The sequence below is a fragment of the Hyperoodon ampullatus genome (genome assembly GCF_949752795.1).
Source record: "Hyperoodon ampullatus genome assembly, chromosome: 17".
NCBI lineage: Eukaryota > Metazoa > Chordata > Mammalia > Artiodactyla > Ziphiidae > Hyperoodon > Hyperoodon ampullatus.
In genome coordinates this window covers 50,187,643-50,208,405 of record NC_136930.1, presented here as the reverse complement: position 1 = coordinate 50,208,405, position 20,763 = coordinate 50,187,643, and the positions used below count along the sequence as shown (strand labels likewise).

Sequence of the window (20,763 nt, the reverse complement as noted above, 5' to 3'; positions counted from 1 at the left end):
TTTGTAAGGATCAAACATTTTATCCTTTGTAATTTGAACAATAATTTTATAGATTTTTATATAAGGTTTTTTTGATTTCAATGAGTTTTGACAAATGCACATACCTATGCAACTACCACCAAATCAAGATAAAGAATATTTCTGTTACCCCAGAAAGACCCCTTGTTCCCCTTTGCAATCATACCTCATCTCTGGTTCATCCATTGGTCTGCTTTCCATCCCTGTAGATTAGTTTTGTCTGTTGTAGAATTTCATGTAAGTGGAATGATATATGTAAGCTTGTGCCTGGCTTATTTTGACTAGAAGTTTTTTGCGATTCATTTATATTATTGTATGTTTCAGAAGTTTGATTCTTTCCATTGCTGACTAGTATTCTATTCTATGAATATACTGCAGTTTATTCATCTGTTGATAAACATTTGGATTACTTCTGGGTTTTGTCTATTTCAAATAAAGACATGAATATTCATATACAAGTTTCTTGTGGACATACATTGTAATAATAATAAGAACCAGTGATTTCATGGTTATGTTACAAATTTTAATTTGCAAATTTAGTCTCTACTATTTACCTGTTCTGAGAGTTTGCTAAAGTGTTTTCCTGTACGTTTGAATTAATTACATCAAAGGAAGAATTTCAGTATAGGCAGAGTCTGACTTAGGTATGGTTTTGATCCTCATAGTTTAGGCAACCTATAATACTCTGATATAATCATTTCTATTCTCATTATCATTGTGGTAATGACTCACATTTCCCAAGTTTTTATTATGTGTCAGATGATGTTGTAATCTTTTTACATGTATTATGTGATTTAAGTCATACAACAACTGAGGTGGCTTCTGTTACTATCCCCATTTTATAGATGAGGAAGCTAAAGCACAGATGGTTCAGCTACTTACAGTAAGTGGTAGAGCCAGAATTATTGGTGGTTGGATTTCCAGTCCTGCCCATATGATTTTATTTAACTTGTAATTATAATATATACCAGTAGTACTTTACAATTATTAGTACCATGTAAGTGCTTCAGTGAAAAATTCAAAATTTCAGCTTGGGGTATAGAAATGTTTTCTCCCTCCAGTACCCTCACTTGCTTTTGCTGCTTTAGCACAGTTCAGAGTCATTATATCCACTTTCTTTGCCTTGTTTTGAGAGTCCTGCTTTACTTGTTTTTGTTATTAGCCTAGTCTTTATAGGTGTTTGGGTTTATGACCCACTTGCATCAATGGCAAGAAGAGACAGAGTGACCCTCATTCCTCCTTTTTTGTAGGGTTAAGACTGCAGTATGGAATTTTATAGCTTTTAATGATTAGAAGTATAATTTTCAACAAATTATGCTCTCCGTGCGTCAGTTCCCCTCTTTAAAATAGGGATAAAAATTACTATTTACCTTCCAGGGTTTTAGGGTTATATAAGAAAATGAACTTCTGTTTCTCAGTACATATTCCTTTGATAATTATTAATGTTATTAACCAGTAGACCTGCTTTTTTTTCTCTCTATGACCTCTTCCATTTATATCATAATTTGGAAGTTTTTTTGTTCTGGAAATAACTTTTCTAAATTGTAGATGAGACTCAAGTCTTGATTTTCACATCTTCACTCCAGGAATTTTTAGCAACAAATTGTCTCTGAATCTAACTTTGTTTGCAAAGTTTTGAGTCCCTAAAGTTTGATTAATTGTGTATAAATGATCTGAAATGGGTTACACTAAAACACTGGTGCTGTATCCTAGTTTTAAGTTATTTATCTTCTGATCTAGACTGACTATCAAAGACCTGAATATTTTTAGTAAATTAAGTTAAATGAAATCTATTTGAATCAGCTTAACCAGTGTGATCCAAATAAGGGCTTATATAACTGGAGTTTGGGGAAGAGTGCTATAGATCTTTTAGTAGGCCCGAGGGATATGTAGGGTATAAAATATACATTATCTTTTTTTCCTCCAGAGTATTCAGAATATAATTATGATTGCTTAAACAGGTTCCAGCAACAGATAGAAATGCTTTGAGTTCACTCTGGGGAAAACTGGCCTCTGAAATCTTAATGCAGAATTGGGATGCAGCCATGGAAGACCTTACACGACTAAAAGAGACCATAGATAATAATGTGAGTTACACTTTTTCAGGGTGATTTTCTGAAATTTCTGTGTATCCTTCATACTTTCTGATAAGGAAAACACTGTACTTTAGAAAGGAAGGAGGAAAGGGAGGGAGACGAAACTAAAATGTTGACCTGATACAAAAATCACAGTGGGTTTTAGTGGGTTGATTAGTTTTACTGAATCTCCTTGAAGGAAGCTGTCAAACTTTTTTTGGCTCTTAGAGAAAATAATTCAGTTTTAATTTTTGTTAGAGCTGTGGTGCCTCTTTGATCTGTTCCAGTGGAAATGACGTAATACTCTTAGTGCCACCCGTTATTGAAAGTCTAATGCAGAAGATGACAGTTTTCATCTACTGTTAATGTCTAATAAAACTTATTATGAAGTGTTTAATTTAGTCCTTGCTTATAAAATGTTTTCTGAAATAAGTATAACTTAGAGCCTCTGTAAAAATGGCTTAGTGGACGTTGTTGAATCTGTCTCTGAGAACAGAGAAATTTTGAATGTCAAGGGTCATGCAGAGAGTAGAGTGGTCTGGGGGATTGGACTTTGATCATAATGATCACCGTGCATGCTTTAGAAGGTTCTCATTTAAAATAAAATTCTGAGATCAGCCATGTTTATTCCCTTTCATCTTTCTCATATATTAATATTTCCTATGTATACCTTTTTTAATCCTTTAGTCTGTGAGTTCTCCACTTCAGTCTCTTCAGCAGCGAACATGGCTCATTCATTGGTCTCTGTTTGTTTTCTTCAATCACCCTAAAGGGCGCGATAACATTATTGATCTCTTCCTTTACCAGCCACAGTAAGTTATTTCACTGTACAGTTTTGACTTTAATTATATGAAATCAAATAGAATTTTTAAAATTTAATATGTACTTCTCTCTAACATTTGAATTTGTTGTCACATTTTTTCCCCTCTTCATGTGGTAGATTTGCTTGTTAATTGAAAAAGCTTACATGTAACTCTTAAGTAAATTATTTGATAAAAGTATACTCTTAAGACCTTTAAAGTGCTATTTAAATTTGGTCCCTGGGCCAGCAGCATCAGTATCATGCAGAGTCTCAGGCCTTATCCTAGAAGAACTAAATCAGAATCTTCAACGTAAGAAGAACCCAGGCAATTCATGTATACGTTAAAGCTTTAGAATTAAGGCTCTAGGCCATATTATTTGGAAGGAAGATATACATTCCAAGAGAATCCCTTTTATATCATCTTTGTTCCATCATCCAGCTTTTGGTGATAAGAAATTCACTGCTTTATGAACTAGACTGTTCTACTGTTAGCTAGAAATCATTTTTAAAAATTTATTCTTCCATTTGAGGTCAATGCCTCTGAATATTCTATTATTTCTTATTTGGTTGGAGCAACAGAAAACTAGACTGCTTTATGAAAATACTTCAGATACTTGAAGATAATTTTCCTTATTTTTCTTTCCTTCAGGCTAAATATCTCTAGTTTTATTAAGTAATATAGTTTGTCACATTCTTTAGTATTTTGGCTGCTGTTCTTAGGTAACCACCAGTTTATCCACAGCTTTTTAAAAATCTGGATCTTTAAAATTGAAAGCTTATTCTAAGATTGTTATCTAAGCTTTATAGATTACAGTGGCAATATTAGCTCCTATGACCAGTACATATACTTATATTAATTTAGCCCAAGATTGCATTCTTGGTATGACTTATTGACTGCATTGTTGATTAAGTCTCACATAACACTTTGAGCCATATTTTTGTTATTTTTAACTCAATTTAAGATGGTGATCCTAATACATTTCAGTTGATTTCTGCTTATTGTCTGTCAAATTAAGATTTTAACATTTTTTCTAAAATTCATATTTAATTTACAGAAGTATAGTTTCGGAATAGATGGTGTAATACCCATCTAATAGAAAATCAATGAACATTGAACAGTGTTTTTTTTTTTTTTTTTGCTACATGGGCCTCTCACTGTTGTGGCCTCTCCCGTTGCGGAGCACAGGCTCCAGACGTTCAGGCTCAATGGCCATGGCTCACGGGCCTAGCCGCTCCGTGGCATGCAGTATCCTCCCTGACCGGGACACGAACCCGTGTCCCCTGCATCGGTAGGCGGACTCTCAACCACTGTGCCACCAGGGAAGCCCTGAACAGTGTATTTTTAAATTTTTTTTAAGTCTTGAAAATAAGGTAATAATACTTTAGCGATATTTTTGTATAAGTTGATGAAATATAATCATCTAAACTGAGTCATGTGAATAAACATGTTCTTTAAATACTCAGTTTAGTAAGATTTTTGAGACTATAAAATATTTGACCTCTTCAGTTAAGTTGTTAACATAATCACATGGACTTTAAATTTAAGAGAAATGAAGTTATTGGTGGCGATACAGATGAAAAATATTTGCCAACCAAGAATTGCCAGTAATTTTTAAATGTAGAAATGGAGTTTTGTGGGTTTTTTGGTTGTGGACCATTTTTTAAAGTCTTTATTGAATTTGTTACAATACTGCTTTTGTTTTTTTGGTTTTTTGGCCACGAGGCATGTGGGATCTTAGCTCCCCAACCAGGGATTGAACCCACACCCCTGCATTGGAAGTCTTAGCCACTGGATCACCAGGGGAGTCCCAGGGAGCCATTTTTAAAATAGTTTAAATTGTGTTTTCTGCATTAAATGCTAAATGTTCCCCTGAATCTGTCAAATAGCAGCACATTTATCAGAAATACGCTTGGCTTATTTTTTGTATTAACATCACAACTTAAGTTCAGTATTAATGTATTCAGTCAGTATTTGCATGACACGCTGGTCCAATTTGTTAAAACTGAACACAGGCAAAGAAGTTTTCGTAATAGGAAATTATTTCGGTCTTCCCTTGAAAAAACAAAAACTACATGGCATTAAGTGAGGTAGAAGATGGTGATTCCAGCATTAAATTTTAAATGTAAATTATAAGAGATAAGATTTTGTAATTTACATGGTATTATAGTTATTTCTTCTTTTATTAGAGATGTTCAAGTATGCCTTCTAGAGTCACATTATTCACTAATGTGAACATAAAAGCTTCATTCTGTCTGAGCTGTTGTTCCTCCTTTATTAAAGAAACCCTATTTTGTGGGAAATCTGAACATTTTAAAGTTATATGCTTTACTCTTTGCTGGATGCTATGATTGATAGTAATCTGGAAAGTTATATATAAGTTGTAGTCCATATGTTGCATTAAGTAAAAAGCTCTTGGGAAAGGTTAAAAAAGAAAAGCCACTGTGTACTAAAGTAAGATCCTACAAGGGTGGTATTATTTTGTTCTGGCTTTTGGTATAGGAAGCGTGCAACTTTATTTTACAGTATCCTAGGGGTTGATTTGTGAAGAACAAAGCTGAACCAACCTCAAAAAGACTGATGTATAAAACCAGAATGCCATCATTATTTGCAATGAGAAGTGCTAAGAGGACTAAGTACATGAAACACGACCAGATTGTTCTGACCCTATAGGTTTAATACATAGGAAGCTGTAGAATACAGAGGATTCCTTTATGAATATTTGGAATCAGAATAGAAAATTAATTTATGTGACTGGAATGTTTCATGGCACCATCAGATTAAGCATTGGGTTAACATATCCATTTCCACAACAGGAATATCCTTGTCATAAGGACCAGATCATGAACATTTTTTGACATGTTATGTAACCCTAAACATTTGGATGGGCATTTCCAAGATTTGCTTTTTACTTCTCTTTTTATGATTCCATTTCATATCAGTATCTCTCACTTTGCTCCTGTCTTCTTTCCCTGTCCCCCTATGTTGATTTAAATATGTTAATATTTTTTATCAAGTTCTTCTCAAGACTTCCTGATCTGGTAGTTTCTCTTACTAAACTGATGAATCTCTCTCTGCTCTGGTGCATTGTTTATTTAATCCTCTGAGGGCCGTCTTATTTCTGTTATACTCTGATTCTTGAGAAGTACCTTTTTCATGCACCCTTTGGGCAACCATTATATTTTAGAAGAGGCTTTTTTATTTGTGATACTGACAGTTGCAATCTTATGCAGTAGTTGAGACATACCAATAATGGATGAATCTGGAGTACCCAGAAAAATGATTGGTAAGTCATTGCAAGAAATTTGGGGATGTTGGTGAATATAAAATATGTTACATACCTATCTTTAATGTTAAACTATCCGTGCAGCTTATAAAAAGAGATGTTTGATGAGAATTTCAAACTCAAGAATTAAGGGTATATTTCTCAATATTTATGGAGATTAATCGAGCATGCATTCAAAAGAGATTAAAAGTAACATTATCATGTAGTATTTTGCCTCCCTCCTGAATAATAAAACCTGTAAGATTGTCAGCAGTTGTGACTCACGGGCTTAGTTGCTCCACAGCATGTGGGATCTTCCCGCACCAGGGCTCTAATCCGTGTCCTCTGCATTGGCAAGCAGATTCTTAACCACTGCGCCACCAGGGAAGCCCTCTGCTGTAGTTTTTGCAGTTACAGATGTATCCAGAAAGGAACATTAAATTCAACTGATTTTTAAAAAATATTTTTAAGTAATGAAAGGAAGTATACAAACAAAGAAAGTAAAAATATTCAAACCCACTGTAAAAATTCTATAATACAAATAAGGGGGAAACAGTATGGATTAATCCCTGACAACCTTATGGCTTGTATGAAATCAAAACAATATATTTAATTCGTTAGTAGAATCATTTATTATAGATATTAGAAATAAAAAGGTAGTTCAGTTGAGATTGCAGAAAATTTTGTTAAAGATAAAAAATTAAACTTTTATAAAGGAAAACTGCAAAAAAGTAGATTTGTTTTTTAAATTTTAAAGTAAGGTAAAGGTTCATGGTCATAGAAATATAATTAAAATAACAACTTAGAATTAAGACAGTTAATTATCAAGCTGTATTCTACAAGTAGGCTTAATGCCTTCATTTGCATTTCCATGGTTCATATACAAAAAAGACAATACCTTATGCCATTAAAAATCTCTGAATAAATTTTTAAAACTAGAAATTTTATAACATGTACTTTCCGGACACAAAACAGTAAAACTAGGAGTTATTAAAAATTTTATAAGTAACTGAATCAAAGAAGAGATTAACTGTTGATAATTATGAAATACCTGCCAAAGCAGGACTCAGAAATTAATTCATAGCTTTGAGTACTTGTTCAACTTTTAAAACCTTGAATAAAAGTACAGAAAAACGGAACAAAGGCACTGAAAATAAAATTAGCAATATATTAGTAAATGTTGAAGTTACTAATTTTGGAACATTAAAAGAACTATGTGTACATGGGGAGATACTCTGCATCCAATTTTGTGAGACAAATAGGACCAGCCCTATTAGAACATTCAGTAAGATCCTCTTACCCCCTCCAAGACCCAAATCAGATATACACACTGAGGAGAAAAAAACATTGGATGTTGAGAAGAAAAAAACACTGACATCAGAGTTATCTTTGGCAGTATTATTGTTACTGGTGAATGGTTCTTAAACTTTTTGGTCTTGAAACTCTTTTACACTATTAAGAGTTTTTGAGTGTAGTTTCGTACATGTTGGCTAAATTTATTGATATATACTGTATTAGAAATTAAAACTAAGAAATTCTGAAATATATTTATTAATTGACAAATAGTAAATTGATCATAGTTGTATATATTTTTATGAAAAATAAAAAACCAAATTTAGTGATGAGTGGCATTGTTTTACATTTTTGCAGACCTTTACATTTCTGGCTTAATTGACAGCTAGATTTTCATGTTTGCTTTCATATCTGATTTTCATTCAGTCTGTTGTGATATATCATTTTGTTTGAAGGATAAGAAGAAAACCAAGCCTCACACATACATGTAGTTGGGAGAGAGAGGTGTTTTAATAGCCTTTTCAGATAATTGTGACTATCCTTTTTTGATCATACACCAGAACTCAACAAGTAGTAATTTCTTAAAAGGTACTGAAATGTGGGATTTGAAACCATATCATTCAGTTTTTTTGGATTCTAAACTATACTAGAATTCTAAACTATATTGGTTGATTTTGCAATTTAAATGGATCTTTTACCCATGCATGATTTTATGACCGTATGCATTGATTGTTTGGGAAATACTGGTTCAGGGAGTTATGCAGGTATTCCAACATATACAGCACCATTATACAACACCAAAAAAAATCTCATTCATTAATTTCACTACTAAACCCATTAGAAAAGACTTTTCAAGTATTGGAAAATAGTCAAACTCTTGATGACAGATACAACTTTCCAAAATTTTACCCTTTTTTTTGAAAGCTCTGATTTTTATCATTTGTTTTTATTGAAGGATAGGCTCAACTTTATTATCTGGAAAATGTCTGCCAAATACTCAAGTCTGAATGGCTTTGATTTGACTGTCATTCTTTCAGGTAGAAATAGTGTTCTATGAGAAAAGCAGCTGGTTCACCTTGCAACGCAATCATTGAACGTGTACTTTTCCTTAAAACAACCATGACACTGTAGTGTACAGCAGAAGATCTTTCACACACTTCCCATTTTAGTCATACAGAATATTAAAAAGATAAGTATACACGGGTTGAAATTTTTGAAAATTAATAATTTGTACTGCCTAATCAAAGATATAGTTGAAATTGGCATTTTTTTAACTGTAAGAGTGTGGTTATTAATAACAGTGACTAGTATAGTATGATGCCACTACTGTGATTTGTGCTAAGGTACCAGATGATTTCATTTTTTGTTTACAATTCAGTGATTTTTAGTTACTTTACCAAGTGGTGCAGCCATCACCATAAATCAACTTTTGAACATTTTCATCCTCCCAGTAAGAACCCTGATGCCATTTGGAGTATTTTTTTTTTTAAACAGAAGTAGCCTGTTCGCAAAATGTGAAAAAGAAAACTCAGTAGTATTACAGTTTTAAAATTTCACCAAAATACAGTGCTTACCATTTTCACTTGCCATAGGGTCAGGTTGCCATCATATTTTCTTCCTCATTAGTAATGTCTTAATGACTTATTCTGATTTTTGCTTGATTCTAACTTTTTTCACGTGAGAATACACCCAGTTGGCTTGACAGATCGTTGTTTCAGCCATTTTCCTAGGTTGCATATTCTTTAAGTAGAATAGCTTCTAGTAAGTAGTGTGTAATTTGCATTTGTATGTCTACAGTCAGTATGCATTTTTCAATAGTCTCTGATAGGTAGTAGGTATTAATGGAGAAAGTATCATATTTTTCTGTTTTTAATTTCCAGTAGCACAGAAATACAATTTAATGTGGTTAATTGAGTGTATGTTAAATTGATAGTTTATATAGATTGTGATTTCAGGCTTTTTTTAAAATACGAAAGTACTGTGGAGATAATTTATACTTTTGTCCTTGAAGTGAAAGTTTAGATGCCAGTGCAGGTTAAGTCTCTTACATCATATATATTATCATTTCCGCCATAATTTATTCTGAATCTAACATGGAGATGATTTACACATTTGAAAAATGTTGAACTTTTAAATGTAATACAATACGTAAGATAAAGTATCAGGTGTAAGCTAGAACAGTGTTCGGTAGGCTATTAGAGATGAGGCTTTGCCACCAAATGTAGATGCTATTAGGGAGAAGAATGCATTTGTAATACAATGCCCTAGTTACTCTCCAGTTGTATAAAGAAAGATTCAAAGTTCAGTTAGCAAAAGAATGTTTAATTTGTTTTCTAAATAAAGATATCATAAATATCCTAAGAAATTTCAAGTTTTACTGTTAACAGTCAAGTAGATCGTGTCTAGAATTTGTCCTGATTTACCCTCTGCCTTTATTTTTCCTAAACTTTCTAATTGTTCCTGATAAGAAAACTTTTTCATGCAGGTGTTTTACCTGCTTTAGCTCAGGATGATCTCTAAAAATCCATCCTCTGCAGTTCTACTAAGTCTTGCCTTTTTGATTTTTTTTAGCCTTTCTGGAAGTACCTTTCCCTTTTTTGTACCAATTCAAAGCCTGCCTGTTTTTCAAGCTCTAGCTCAGGTTTACTTCTACATGAGGTCCTGTATATTGTGCCTACCTTATATTGATAATTTGGAATTTAATTATTTACTGTCTTTTTAAAAAATCTTATAATTGCCTTATCTCCCCAACTAGATTATAAGCATATTTGAGAGCAGAATTTTTATTCTTTATGTCCTTATAGTATCCCCCATATAATACTTAAATATTTTTTATTTGGTGGCATATTTTGTCTTATCCTTTGATTTCTAAATGTTCTGACTTACAATTAGAAAATACTGTAGAAAAAACTTCCATAAAATTGTACAATTAGAGCAGGGCTGTGCTAGAGGAAAAATAAACATTTTTACTTAACCATCATGAAATTACACTTCCAAACACAATAAATACTGAAGCTCTTATTTAAAGGAAAAATTAATTTTAAGTTAGATTTCAAAAATAGGGGAAGTATAGCCTCCTTTCTTACCTAATTTATAATCCAAACAAATAACAAGTAGTTTAAGAACCTACGTAGCTAAATACAGATGTATTAGGCATGCTAAACACACTGTAAATATATAACACTTATCAGTGAGACCTGGAGAAATTAGAGTCCAGTGAAGATGAAAATTGATTTGACTTTTAAATTTTGATTGATAGAGAGGAAAGGAGATGGATGATAAGAAAGAGAAGTAGAACAAAAGAGCACAATGGTTATGTACAGGCTGTTAAATAACCATATCTATGGTTTTGCTTTTGTTCGAACTAAATATATAATTACTGATCCTACAAGAGTGTGAACTAAGGTAACGTCCCCAGAATCACCCTTAATCCCCACTCCCTTCATTTATGTATTGATCTATATACATAACATACATACATACATACATACATACATACATAGGAAGGATCACTTCTGCCCTAGCATGTTTCGAAGTCAGCCATGGTAATGCTCTATACCAGGAGTCTGCAAACTATGGACCATGGGCTAAAACGTCTTGTGGCCCACTGCCTTTTTTCTTATGGCCTGCAATCTAAGAATGGCTTTTACATTTTAAATGGTTGGGGAAAAAATGAAAAGAATAATATTTTGCAGTGTGAAAATTATATGACATTACAGTTTTAGTGTCCATAAATTTTTATTGGAACACACATTTATATATGTATATATCTACACACACGCACACACACACCTTTGGCTGCTTTTGGATTGTAATGGCAGAGTTGAATTGTTGTGACAGAGATCATATATTATTGCCCTCTCCCTGCCTCACTCTGTTACTCAGTGCTCTTTGAATCCCAGTGATGCTGCCCTTGTACCTGGACAAAGTTCAAGTGCCATGTGTATCACTGTACTGCAGCATTTTACTTCTTTTAGAAAAGTGGACTCAAATGTGCTTAAATTTTTTTTTATAAATGTATTAATTTATTTATTTTTGGCTGCATTGGGTCTTTGTTGCTGTGCGCAGGCTTTCTCTAGTTGCGGCAAGCGGGGGCTACCGTTGCAGTGCACGGGCTTCTCATTGCGGTGACTTCTCTTGTTGCATGGTACGGGCTCTAGGTACGGGGGCTTCAGTAGTTGTAGCTCATGGGCTCTAGAGCGTAGGCTCAGTAGTTGTGCACGGGCTTAGTTGCTCCGCAGCGTGTGGGATCTTCCCTGACCAGGGCTCGAACTTGTGTCCCCTGCATTGGCAGGCGGATTCTTAACCACTGTGCTACCAGGGAAGTACCAAATGTGCTTAAATTTTAAGGCACAGTGCAGTGGGAATTATTTTGTTTCAAATTAGAAAGCAGAGCATTGAACTGACAATGTAGATATGCTAAGAGAATACAGTATACATCTACATAACCAGACTGTAAGCACTCGTTACAATATTCCCAACTGATTACAAAGCAACTGTCAGAAAAATTAGGAAATTTAAAACAGAATATCTCATCACAGCAGAATTTCCTCACAAAAATTAATGAAAATGAGGCTTCAACCAAAGTAAGTTTCTGAGCGGCTCTTTTGTTAAGCAGGTAAGGAAAGCCATTTACCAGTGGTGATTTTGTTCAGTTGCAGTGGCCAAAGATATATGTCCAGAAAAAATGAACTTGTTTAAAACTTGTAGCCTTTTGGTGAGAACAGCTTCTCAGAATTGAAGATATTGGGAGCAACATCAGTAGTCAATTAAAAAATAAAGTATATGGTTTTTAATGGTTTTCCTGGGCTCTTGATGAGTTGAGAGATGTTTACCAATATGGCTAGTTGTTGGCTTGAGGAGTCAGTGATGGATTTGAAGTGACTGAAGAACATGCCTCTGTGAATAGTCTGTGGAACAACTACAGGTGAAAATGTTTTCAAAGTTGAGGAAACACTAATTTAGTACAGCCTGAAGTGGAATCTGCTAAGATGTGTTAAAACTTTGGGTGGCAAATATGTGTGGAGGAGAAAAATGCTTATTAGTTGAACAGATTTACAAAGCTTGTGAAAATGTGAGGTGTTCAAAGCCTATAGTTATCCACTGCATTGTTCATTTCCAGGTACTTTGTGGGGAAAATTCTTGAATCCATGGTGTATTACTGAACCATTAGTGTCAACAGTGAACTTCATTTGCTATCGTGGACTTAACTGTTCTCAGTCCATGAATTTTTGTCAGATCAATAGAATATCTTGATTTTTCCTGCTACCACAGTGACTTTGCAGTGGCAAAGTTTTGTTGTGACTTTTTTGAGGTTGGGGCAAGATTGAAATTTTCCTGAACAAAAAATTGCCCTCAACCACTATTATCAAGCCATGAATGGCTCTGGAAGTTAAGCTATAGACTTGATAATGTTTCTAAATTCAACCTAAAATTACAAATCAGAACAGTACTTACATGCAAAACTTATACTCTGGTAGTCACTTTGATAATGCCTAACATAGCATGAATCCTATGTCCAGCTGCTTTATACATTTTCCATTCTTTCAGAAGTTAAGAGAAGAAATGAGACTCTCATTCCCACACAAGTTTGTAGTGGACACGTTTTTTGGGCTCAATTTACAATTCCAGAAAGTTTTAGACCTCATTGTAAGTATTGGGTTGGCCAAGAAGTTCATTCGAGTTTTTCTGCAAGATCTTACAGAAAAACTGAACCTTTTTGCCAACCCAATACAAAGGAAATTTCTGTATTTGAAAATTCACTTAACTGTGCAGTTGAAACAGAAGCAGTTTATCTGCAGTGTAATGATATGCTAAAAGGCAGTATTAAAAGAAGAACTTAACAGAATTCTGTAAAAGCCTTCCATAAAAGCCTTCCAAGTGATAAATATGCTCAATTAAAATCTTATCAATTGATATCAGAGGTAAAATATGTAAAATCTCATTACAGATCAGCATTAACAGATAAACATTTGCAGTAAATTTTAGTGATAGGGATCTCTAACTTTGAACACAGTTAAGCAAAGTTACCCTATTAAAGGAATTTTATTCTTCTCATTAGTAGACCTGAATTATAAAAAATTATAGTCAACTATTATATTTTGTGTTTTGTCAGTAAAATGTTTTGGAAATTTGTTTTCTTGTTATTTAGATTATTTAGGTACCTGATTAATATTCTCAATCTTGCCTCTCGACCTGCAAACCTAAAATATTCATTATCTGGCCCTTTACAAAAATTTTGCTATCCCCTACCATATACTCACATAAGAGAGATGATTTTTTAAGGAAGTCATTCTCCAATAAAAACAGTGAAGTTACACATGGTGCAATGATACAGAGAAAGGATAAGTAAAAATAAATGTTTAACATCATATAAAATAAACTTACAGTTTTTTATTTTGTATGGATAAATCTATGAATGAGTTTCATAAATGCCTACTAAAATTACCTACTTCAAAACTGATTAAGAACACCAGTCATGCTCTGCTGTACATGATGTCTCTGATAAGAGTATTGAGGCAATCACTTGTACTGAGTGAACATTGCATTTAAAATTTTCTGCCTAAAACTCAGGCTTAATTTTTCACATAATGAAACTTTTAGCTGATTTGTGTAGTTATCTTTTCTTAGAAATTGTTTTATTCTTAAGTGAGTGTTGATTATTTTTATACCTTGCCTTTTTTAGAGGAAATTTAGGGAGGGCTAAGTGGGACTAGATTTTATTTAAGTGTTAGGTTTCTATCAGATTCTAGGGTCCTCTAAAGAGTTCAGACAGCATTTTATGGGGAATCTGCAATATGACAAAGTATAAAGATTTTTTAACATTCCAGTCTGGGAGAACTTGGAAGATAAGGTATCTGAGCTGGACCTTGAAGGATGGCTAGAATTTAGGCCTTCAGAAGGATGTGTTTGGGAGAGCAGTCCATATAGAGTGAGTTTTAAGAAGTGAGGGAAGCAAGAGGCAGTCAATGGTGGTGTGGTGGGAGATGAATCTGGATGGGTACTTCGGGACTTGAAGATTTAACTAAGAGAAATGGACTTTATTGACAAATGTTTCCAAGCTTGGCATAGTACCTGGTGCTCAGAGGTTCTTACTGGATAAAAATTGGGTAGCTATATAAGGAAATTGAGCAGGAGAAATACAGGATAAACACTGAATGACAGAGGGTGGCCAGCTGGGGATCATCAAAATAGTTTCCAGTCTTCTATCCCCTGAATTTATTTTTTTAATTCTTTAATTTTTTGTTGAGTGCCTGATTCTCTAATTGAGTAGTGTTGTTTTTTGTTTTGTTTTGTTTTTGCGGTGCATGGGCCTCTCACTGTTGCAGCCTCTCCTGTTGCGGAGCACAGGCTCCGGACGTGCAGGCTCAGTGGCCATGGCTCACGGGCCTAGCCGCTCCATGGCATGTGGGATCTTCCGGACTGGGGCACGAACCCGTGTCCCCTGCATCAGCAGGCGGACTCTCAACAACTGCGCCACCAGGGAAGCCCTGAGTAGTGTTTTTTTTGCACATAGGTTTTCACACATTTGTTGTTCTAGGGAAATGATATCTTTTGAAACAGACTGACAGCATGTATAAGGGCCTTGCAAAATCCTCTTATTCAACAATGGTAATAGGATTATTTATCTCTTAAGTGAGTCAGTCATCTCACTCCAAATTGGGAAATACCAGCTGGCATTCTCATCATTTAGACTTTTTCTTGGAGGAGATGGCCCTTACAGCAGGGGTCCCCAACTCCCAGGCTGCAGACTGGTACCCGTCCTCAGCCTGTTAGGAACCGGGCTGCACAGCAGGCGGTGAGCGGCAGGCAAGCAAGCAAAGCTTCATCCGCCGCTCCCCATCACTCCCGGTCGCTTGCATGCTCGCATTACCGCCTGAACCCTCCCCACCATTGAGCACATTACTACCTGAACCACACCAACTCCCCCCCCGTCCCCCTCCCATGGAAAAATTGTCTTCCACAAAACTGGTCCCTGGTGCCAAAAAGGTTGTGAACCACTGCTTTATAGTATTCATTCTTAAGTTTTTGCAATCCTAGTTTTCTGAAACAGTGCAACCTAATGGGCTGCTCAAGTGTTTTGTTTTTATTTTTTTATAACTTTATTTTTTTAATATTTGGCTGCGTTGAGTCTTCTTTGTTGCGCACGGGCTTTCTCTAGTTGTAGCGAGTGGGGGCTACTCTGCGTTGCAGTGCGCGGGCTTCTCATTGTGGTGGCTTCTCTAGTTGTGGAGCACGGGCTCTGGGCGCATAGGCTTCAGTAGTTGTGGCACATGGGCTCACTAGTTGTGGCTCATAGGCTCTAGAGCGCAGGCTCAGTAGTTGTGGTACACGGGCTTAGTTGCTCCACGGCATGTGGGATCTTCCCTGACCAGGGCTCGAACCTGTGCCCCCTGCATTGGCAGGCAGATTCTTAACCACTGCACCAGCAGGGAAGCCCCAAGTGTTTTTTTTTAATCACAGGTGATTATAGATCTAAAAAAACTGGGTATGTTATTAATATTAAGTAACTTTTATATTTTTACCTTAGGTACCTTAATGCAATTCAGACAATGTGTCCACATATTCTCCGCTATTTGACCACAGCAGTCATAACAAATAAAGATGTCCGAAAACGCCGGCAAGTGCTAAAAGATCTGGTCAAAGTTATTCAACAGGTAAAAACTAAAATCTTTATTGATTTTTAAAATGTGCCTAAACTTTAAGTCTAACCTTTTTTTCTGAAAAAGTAGGACTCTTAGTTCTTAAGGTAAAAATGTTTAAAAATAGGAGGGAAGTATACATGAAGAGAAAAGAGCCCAAGAACCCCAAATGGGCATATACTACTTTAAGTTCATGATATACTTATGGTAGATGTGGTATGAATGAGTACTGCTCTTTGCTAGTTAGATACTTAATACGCATTGTGTATTATTAGTGTTGCTCTTATTGCAAAGGGTGAAGATCTGGAGCTTGGAACTTTTTGTTGGAAGGTCACTACCTACATAGTTCCAGAGTAGTGATCTTTACATAGAATATAATTTTAATAGTCCCCAAGTTGTACAAAAGCTATAGCCCTCCTGATTGATTTTTAGTGAATTTCTTAGCAATAACTATGGGTTAAAAAAGAACTTAAACATTTATTTGATCTAAGAATAATTTAAGTACAAAAAGACAGTTTTATCCTGAAAGATATGAATACCCTTTTACTTGGAGAAGTTCATCACTGTTTACTAACTAAGGGAGACTTTTGGCAATAGAGGAATTTGAAAGCTTTTGGAATGGTTCTAGGATGAGAATTTAGAGAACTTGGTCTGGAAGGCATTATAAGGTTAAGGTGTGGCCTGCAATCAGGATATGAGCAATTGCTTTGAGAAGATAATACTAGGTAATTTGTTAGAAATTAATGGTAAGGGAGGAGAAAATAGGAAGATTGGGCTATTCTGGGGACAGTCTACTAAACAATGTTGAATCAGATCCAACTTAACCTTTGACTTAATTTTACAGGAGTCTTACACATATAAAGACCCAATTACAGAGTTTGTTGAATGCTTATATGTTAACTTTGACTTTGATGGGGCTCAGAAAAAACTAAGGGAATGTGAATCAGTAAGTACAAATTTTTACTTACAAATTAATAATATTCTTAAAATTTTGAATATTATAAAGTTAACCTTGCAGGGTTTTATTAAAGTGATTATATCAGAAATGTTTATTAATCTTAATATGCAGATTATTTAGAAATGTGCTGGGTTGAAGACATTTTCAGTCTTATTGCCTGAGTCTATCCCTTTTGTTAGGACAGTTTGTTAAAACATTGGGGCATTATAAATTCACACGTCTTATCCTGAATGAGTAAATATGTGAAATATTTTATATGTATGGGCAAGATTATATGGAATTTTCCATCACAACTGTGTGTTACATAAGCAGGCCTATCTTCAGAATTTTTTTCATGATTGTATTTATCATTTGCTATAAATCAGTCAAGCTAAAGGTGAATTTTTTAGCTACAATGTCTTCTGTTAGTTGGTAGAAACTAAAGTTCTGTGAGAGCAACTGAAAGAGTTAGATTTATGGGTTTTTTTAAATAACTTAGTTTGCAAGTTTTGAGAAACTAAGAATTTACCTGTTAGAGGCATTTACCAAATCTACAAGTTACTAGCTGTCAGTTTCATTTTTGAACCCAGATATTAGCACAAAAATTGGAAGAGTTTGTTGAAGGACTTAAGATCTTATTTGTCTAAGGAAAAGGAAATTATGTAAGTATACCTTTAGAGGTGATTTTCAAACATTGGACAAAACTAGAATCCAGTTTAATAACTTGTGTACTTGCAGTCAAATGTGACATTATTAAATATTGGTGTATATTGTAATACTAAGTATCTAGGCCTTGCCAAGGCAGTGGGGCACTTGGTTGCTATTCTTGAAGTTAGAACATTCTCTTCTAAGCATGATACCATCTGTGGAATAGGTGCCACCCTTTGAATTTTTTTCTTCTGTGGATTTTCAAGTCTACTTACTATCACAAAGATATGCATATCTTTAGTCCATTCATAACTATCTTAAATAGCTGGAAATATGTTATCTACAGAGCATTTATGTAGGATAGAGACAGGACAAAGCTGCTTTGTCACAAGATTGCTCAAGTCATCAATGGAACAAGGAAACAGTGCAGTTCTTAGCTCTTTTTCCTGTAACATTCGTTTACTTCTTGGTTAAATTGTTAGAGACTTGAATATAGTGTTCTAGAAAGTGCTGTGGTGTACAGCTTGTGATAGATGAGAGAATTATAGTGAATGGAATAATGAGTAAAGCACAAAGAAAGTATCTGTGACAAATTTTTCAAAATTGCTTGTCGGCACCGTTAATTTTTTCTTTTATATTTTATATGCATAGGTACTAGTGAATGATTTCTTCTTGGTGGCTTGTCTTGAGGATTTCATTGAAAACGCCCGTCTCTTCATATTTGAGACTTTTTGTCGCATCCATCAATGTATCAGCATTAAGTAAGAGCACTCTGACTTGATTTGTATTTTCTACTTCTAAATTCCTGTAAATTTTCATTTATTGTAAAGTTATACTTAATAGGATTCCAGTTAATTGGATTTTTATTTTATTTCTCTTTACTTTAGAAGAAAAAGGAAACATTGTCCTAGTAATTTATTAAAAATCCTAGCTTTTGTTTGAATTCCGGGGTGCTACAGTCCTTCTTTATCTTCTTTAGTTTCCATGTGTGGGGGAAAGCATGAATTTTGAAAGTGATAACTTCAAGGCAGTATTATGATTGTCAGTTACCTTTTTAAAGAGTTACCTTTTAAAATAATACTATTATACCATTACATAGGGAGAAAAGAGCAGTGACCAGTTTTAGAATGTTTTTTAACAGGGGTTCAAATAAGGAGTTAGTCCTTAGTAAATTGGAAATGCTGCTGAAAAGACCACATTTGGTAATCATTTCAGTTAATTGAGTTTGTTTTATTTAATTATATATTTGAATTCTCATACAGTAAACTCTTGTGACATCCTAAAATGTTGAAACATGGAAAAATTATGGTGAATTCAGTTGGAATTTTCTCTTGTGTGAGGAAATTATTAGGAAAAAATTGTGAAACTTACATAACCTATTAGAAACTAATTTTACATATTAGAATTTAAAAATAACAGTGCCCTTTGGCCACAGATGAAGTCGAATGGTAAATGCTCCTTAATGTTTAAAAACTTACTACTTTAATGTTTGCCTCTTAGGAATTGCATGTAGACCAGAGTTTTTCTTTAGTGCCATTTGTTTTTGCTAAGGCATCCATACTTGCTTGCCTAATTTTAGTGGATTGTCATTGAAGTGGTTACTCAGTTAGAATTACAGTGTGAGCGTGAGGCTTTTTCTATGGGAGTTGAAGCCTTGACCTGTTTTAGTAGTACTTTAGCTAGCAGACATATAATTTTAAAAATCTGATTCTCTTAAAGAATACATGGAAATTCCTAAAATGTCATTCGTTGTGAAATGCAATATTATGTATATGAGTATACATATTTATGTATACATATATGCAGATAAAATAAGAGCCCCTTCACCTTGTTTAGCCTGTACCTCTATTCAGCTTTCCTCCTTACTGTGGAACCATAGGACTCTGACTCTGGAAACCCAATTTTACAAAACACTGATTCAGTACAACTCCTTTGTTTTGTAACTCCCTGTTTATAGCTGAGAAACTGAAGGCTCAGAGACATTAAGCAGCTTAGGGCTTATTTAATGAAAGAGCCTGAGCTAATAGCTCTCTGACATTCATTGTCTTCACCCTCATTATAAATTCTTTCTTTTTCATTGTGAGCAATTGATATTTTTAGAAACAGCAGATTTAGACTAATTTGTCATTAGTGTATCACTTGAGCCAGAGGCTAAAGATGGAAACCATAAGACAGTGTTTAATTTTTTTATGCAAAATCTGTAGAATTTTGATTTTTATTTTACAAAGAGATTCCCTGAAGCAACTGTGAATTTTCTGAATCAGATTTTCTGTGTATGCTGTGCTATGCTGTGTAATAAATAGGCTACTATGCTGTTCCATTTAGGGTGATAATTCCAAAGCACATCAGGATTGAGAACCATTACATCAGGTCACCCGTTTTTTTTAGGCACATAATTACAGCCTGCTAGGGTAATGAAGTGAAAAACCAGTGATTTAATATTTTTAGTATATAATGAATTAAAAAGGTAGAGGCAGAGCATAAAGTATAGCTTCATGTGAACAAAGAAATAATTCTTTTTAGAGTAACAGTGAGATCTCAGGTTGTAAGGTTTACGGGGTGATAGTGAAGAGTATGTGGCCAATAGGCTCAGTCCAGGGGGCTACGCTTCTTCGTGTTTTTAGAGCTGCTTTAATGGGTTAGGAATATGGCTGAAAATTATGTTAAGCATCTAAGTTGGGCTTTTATAAGTACAACAAATGTCTTAATTCAGACCCCAAGGACTTGGAATCCATGATAATGACCAAAATAGCTAATGTTTACCTTCAAACAATCCATAGAAAAAATTACTGTTCTCTAGTCCAGAGGTTTTTAAAGCTAGCTGTACATCAGAATCATCTGGAGAACTTAAAAAACCACCGACAACTTAAACTTAAGAAGAATAAATTTTCTGGCTTTACCCCAGACCTTCTGAATCAGAATCTCTGGAATCAAGGCTCGAGAATCTGGTTTAAAACTTCCCAGGTCCAACCCCTAAAAAACGGAACCATTCTTAGGGTGGGGAGGGGGAGATCTCAGCATCTGTATTTTTTTTTTTTTTTTTTTTTTTTTTTGTGGTACGCGGGCCTCTCACTGTCGTGGCCTC

General features: G+C 34.5%; 1 protein-coding gene across 1 annotated transcript in view; it reads left to right on the top strand.

Moving 5' to 3' along the window:
• Positions 1 to 20,763, top strand: part of EIF3E (eukaryotic translation initiation factor 3 subunit E) — a 46,446-nt gene that overhangs the window by 12,349 nt on the left and 13,334 nt on the right. The window contains exons 6-10 of the mRNA XM_079722585.1: positions 1,980 to 2,105; positions 2,781 to 2,905; positions 15,982 to 16,108; positions 16,938 to 17,039; positions 18,330 to 18,439. Of these exons, the coding sequence (XP_079578711.1) occupies positions 1,980 to 2,105; positions 2,781 to 2,905; positions 15,982 to 16,108; positions 16,938 to 17,039; positions 18,330 to 18,439 (590 nt within the window). The remainder of the gene's footprint in view (positions 1 to 1,979; positions 2,106 to 2,780; positions 2,906 to 15,981; positions 16,109 to 16,937; positions 17,040 to 18,329; positions 18,440 to 20,763) is intronic.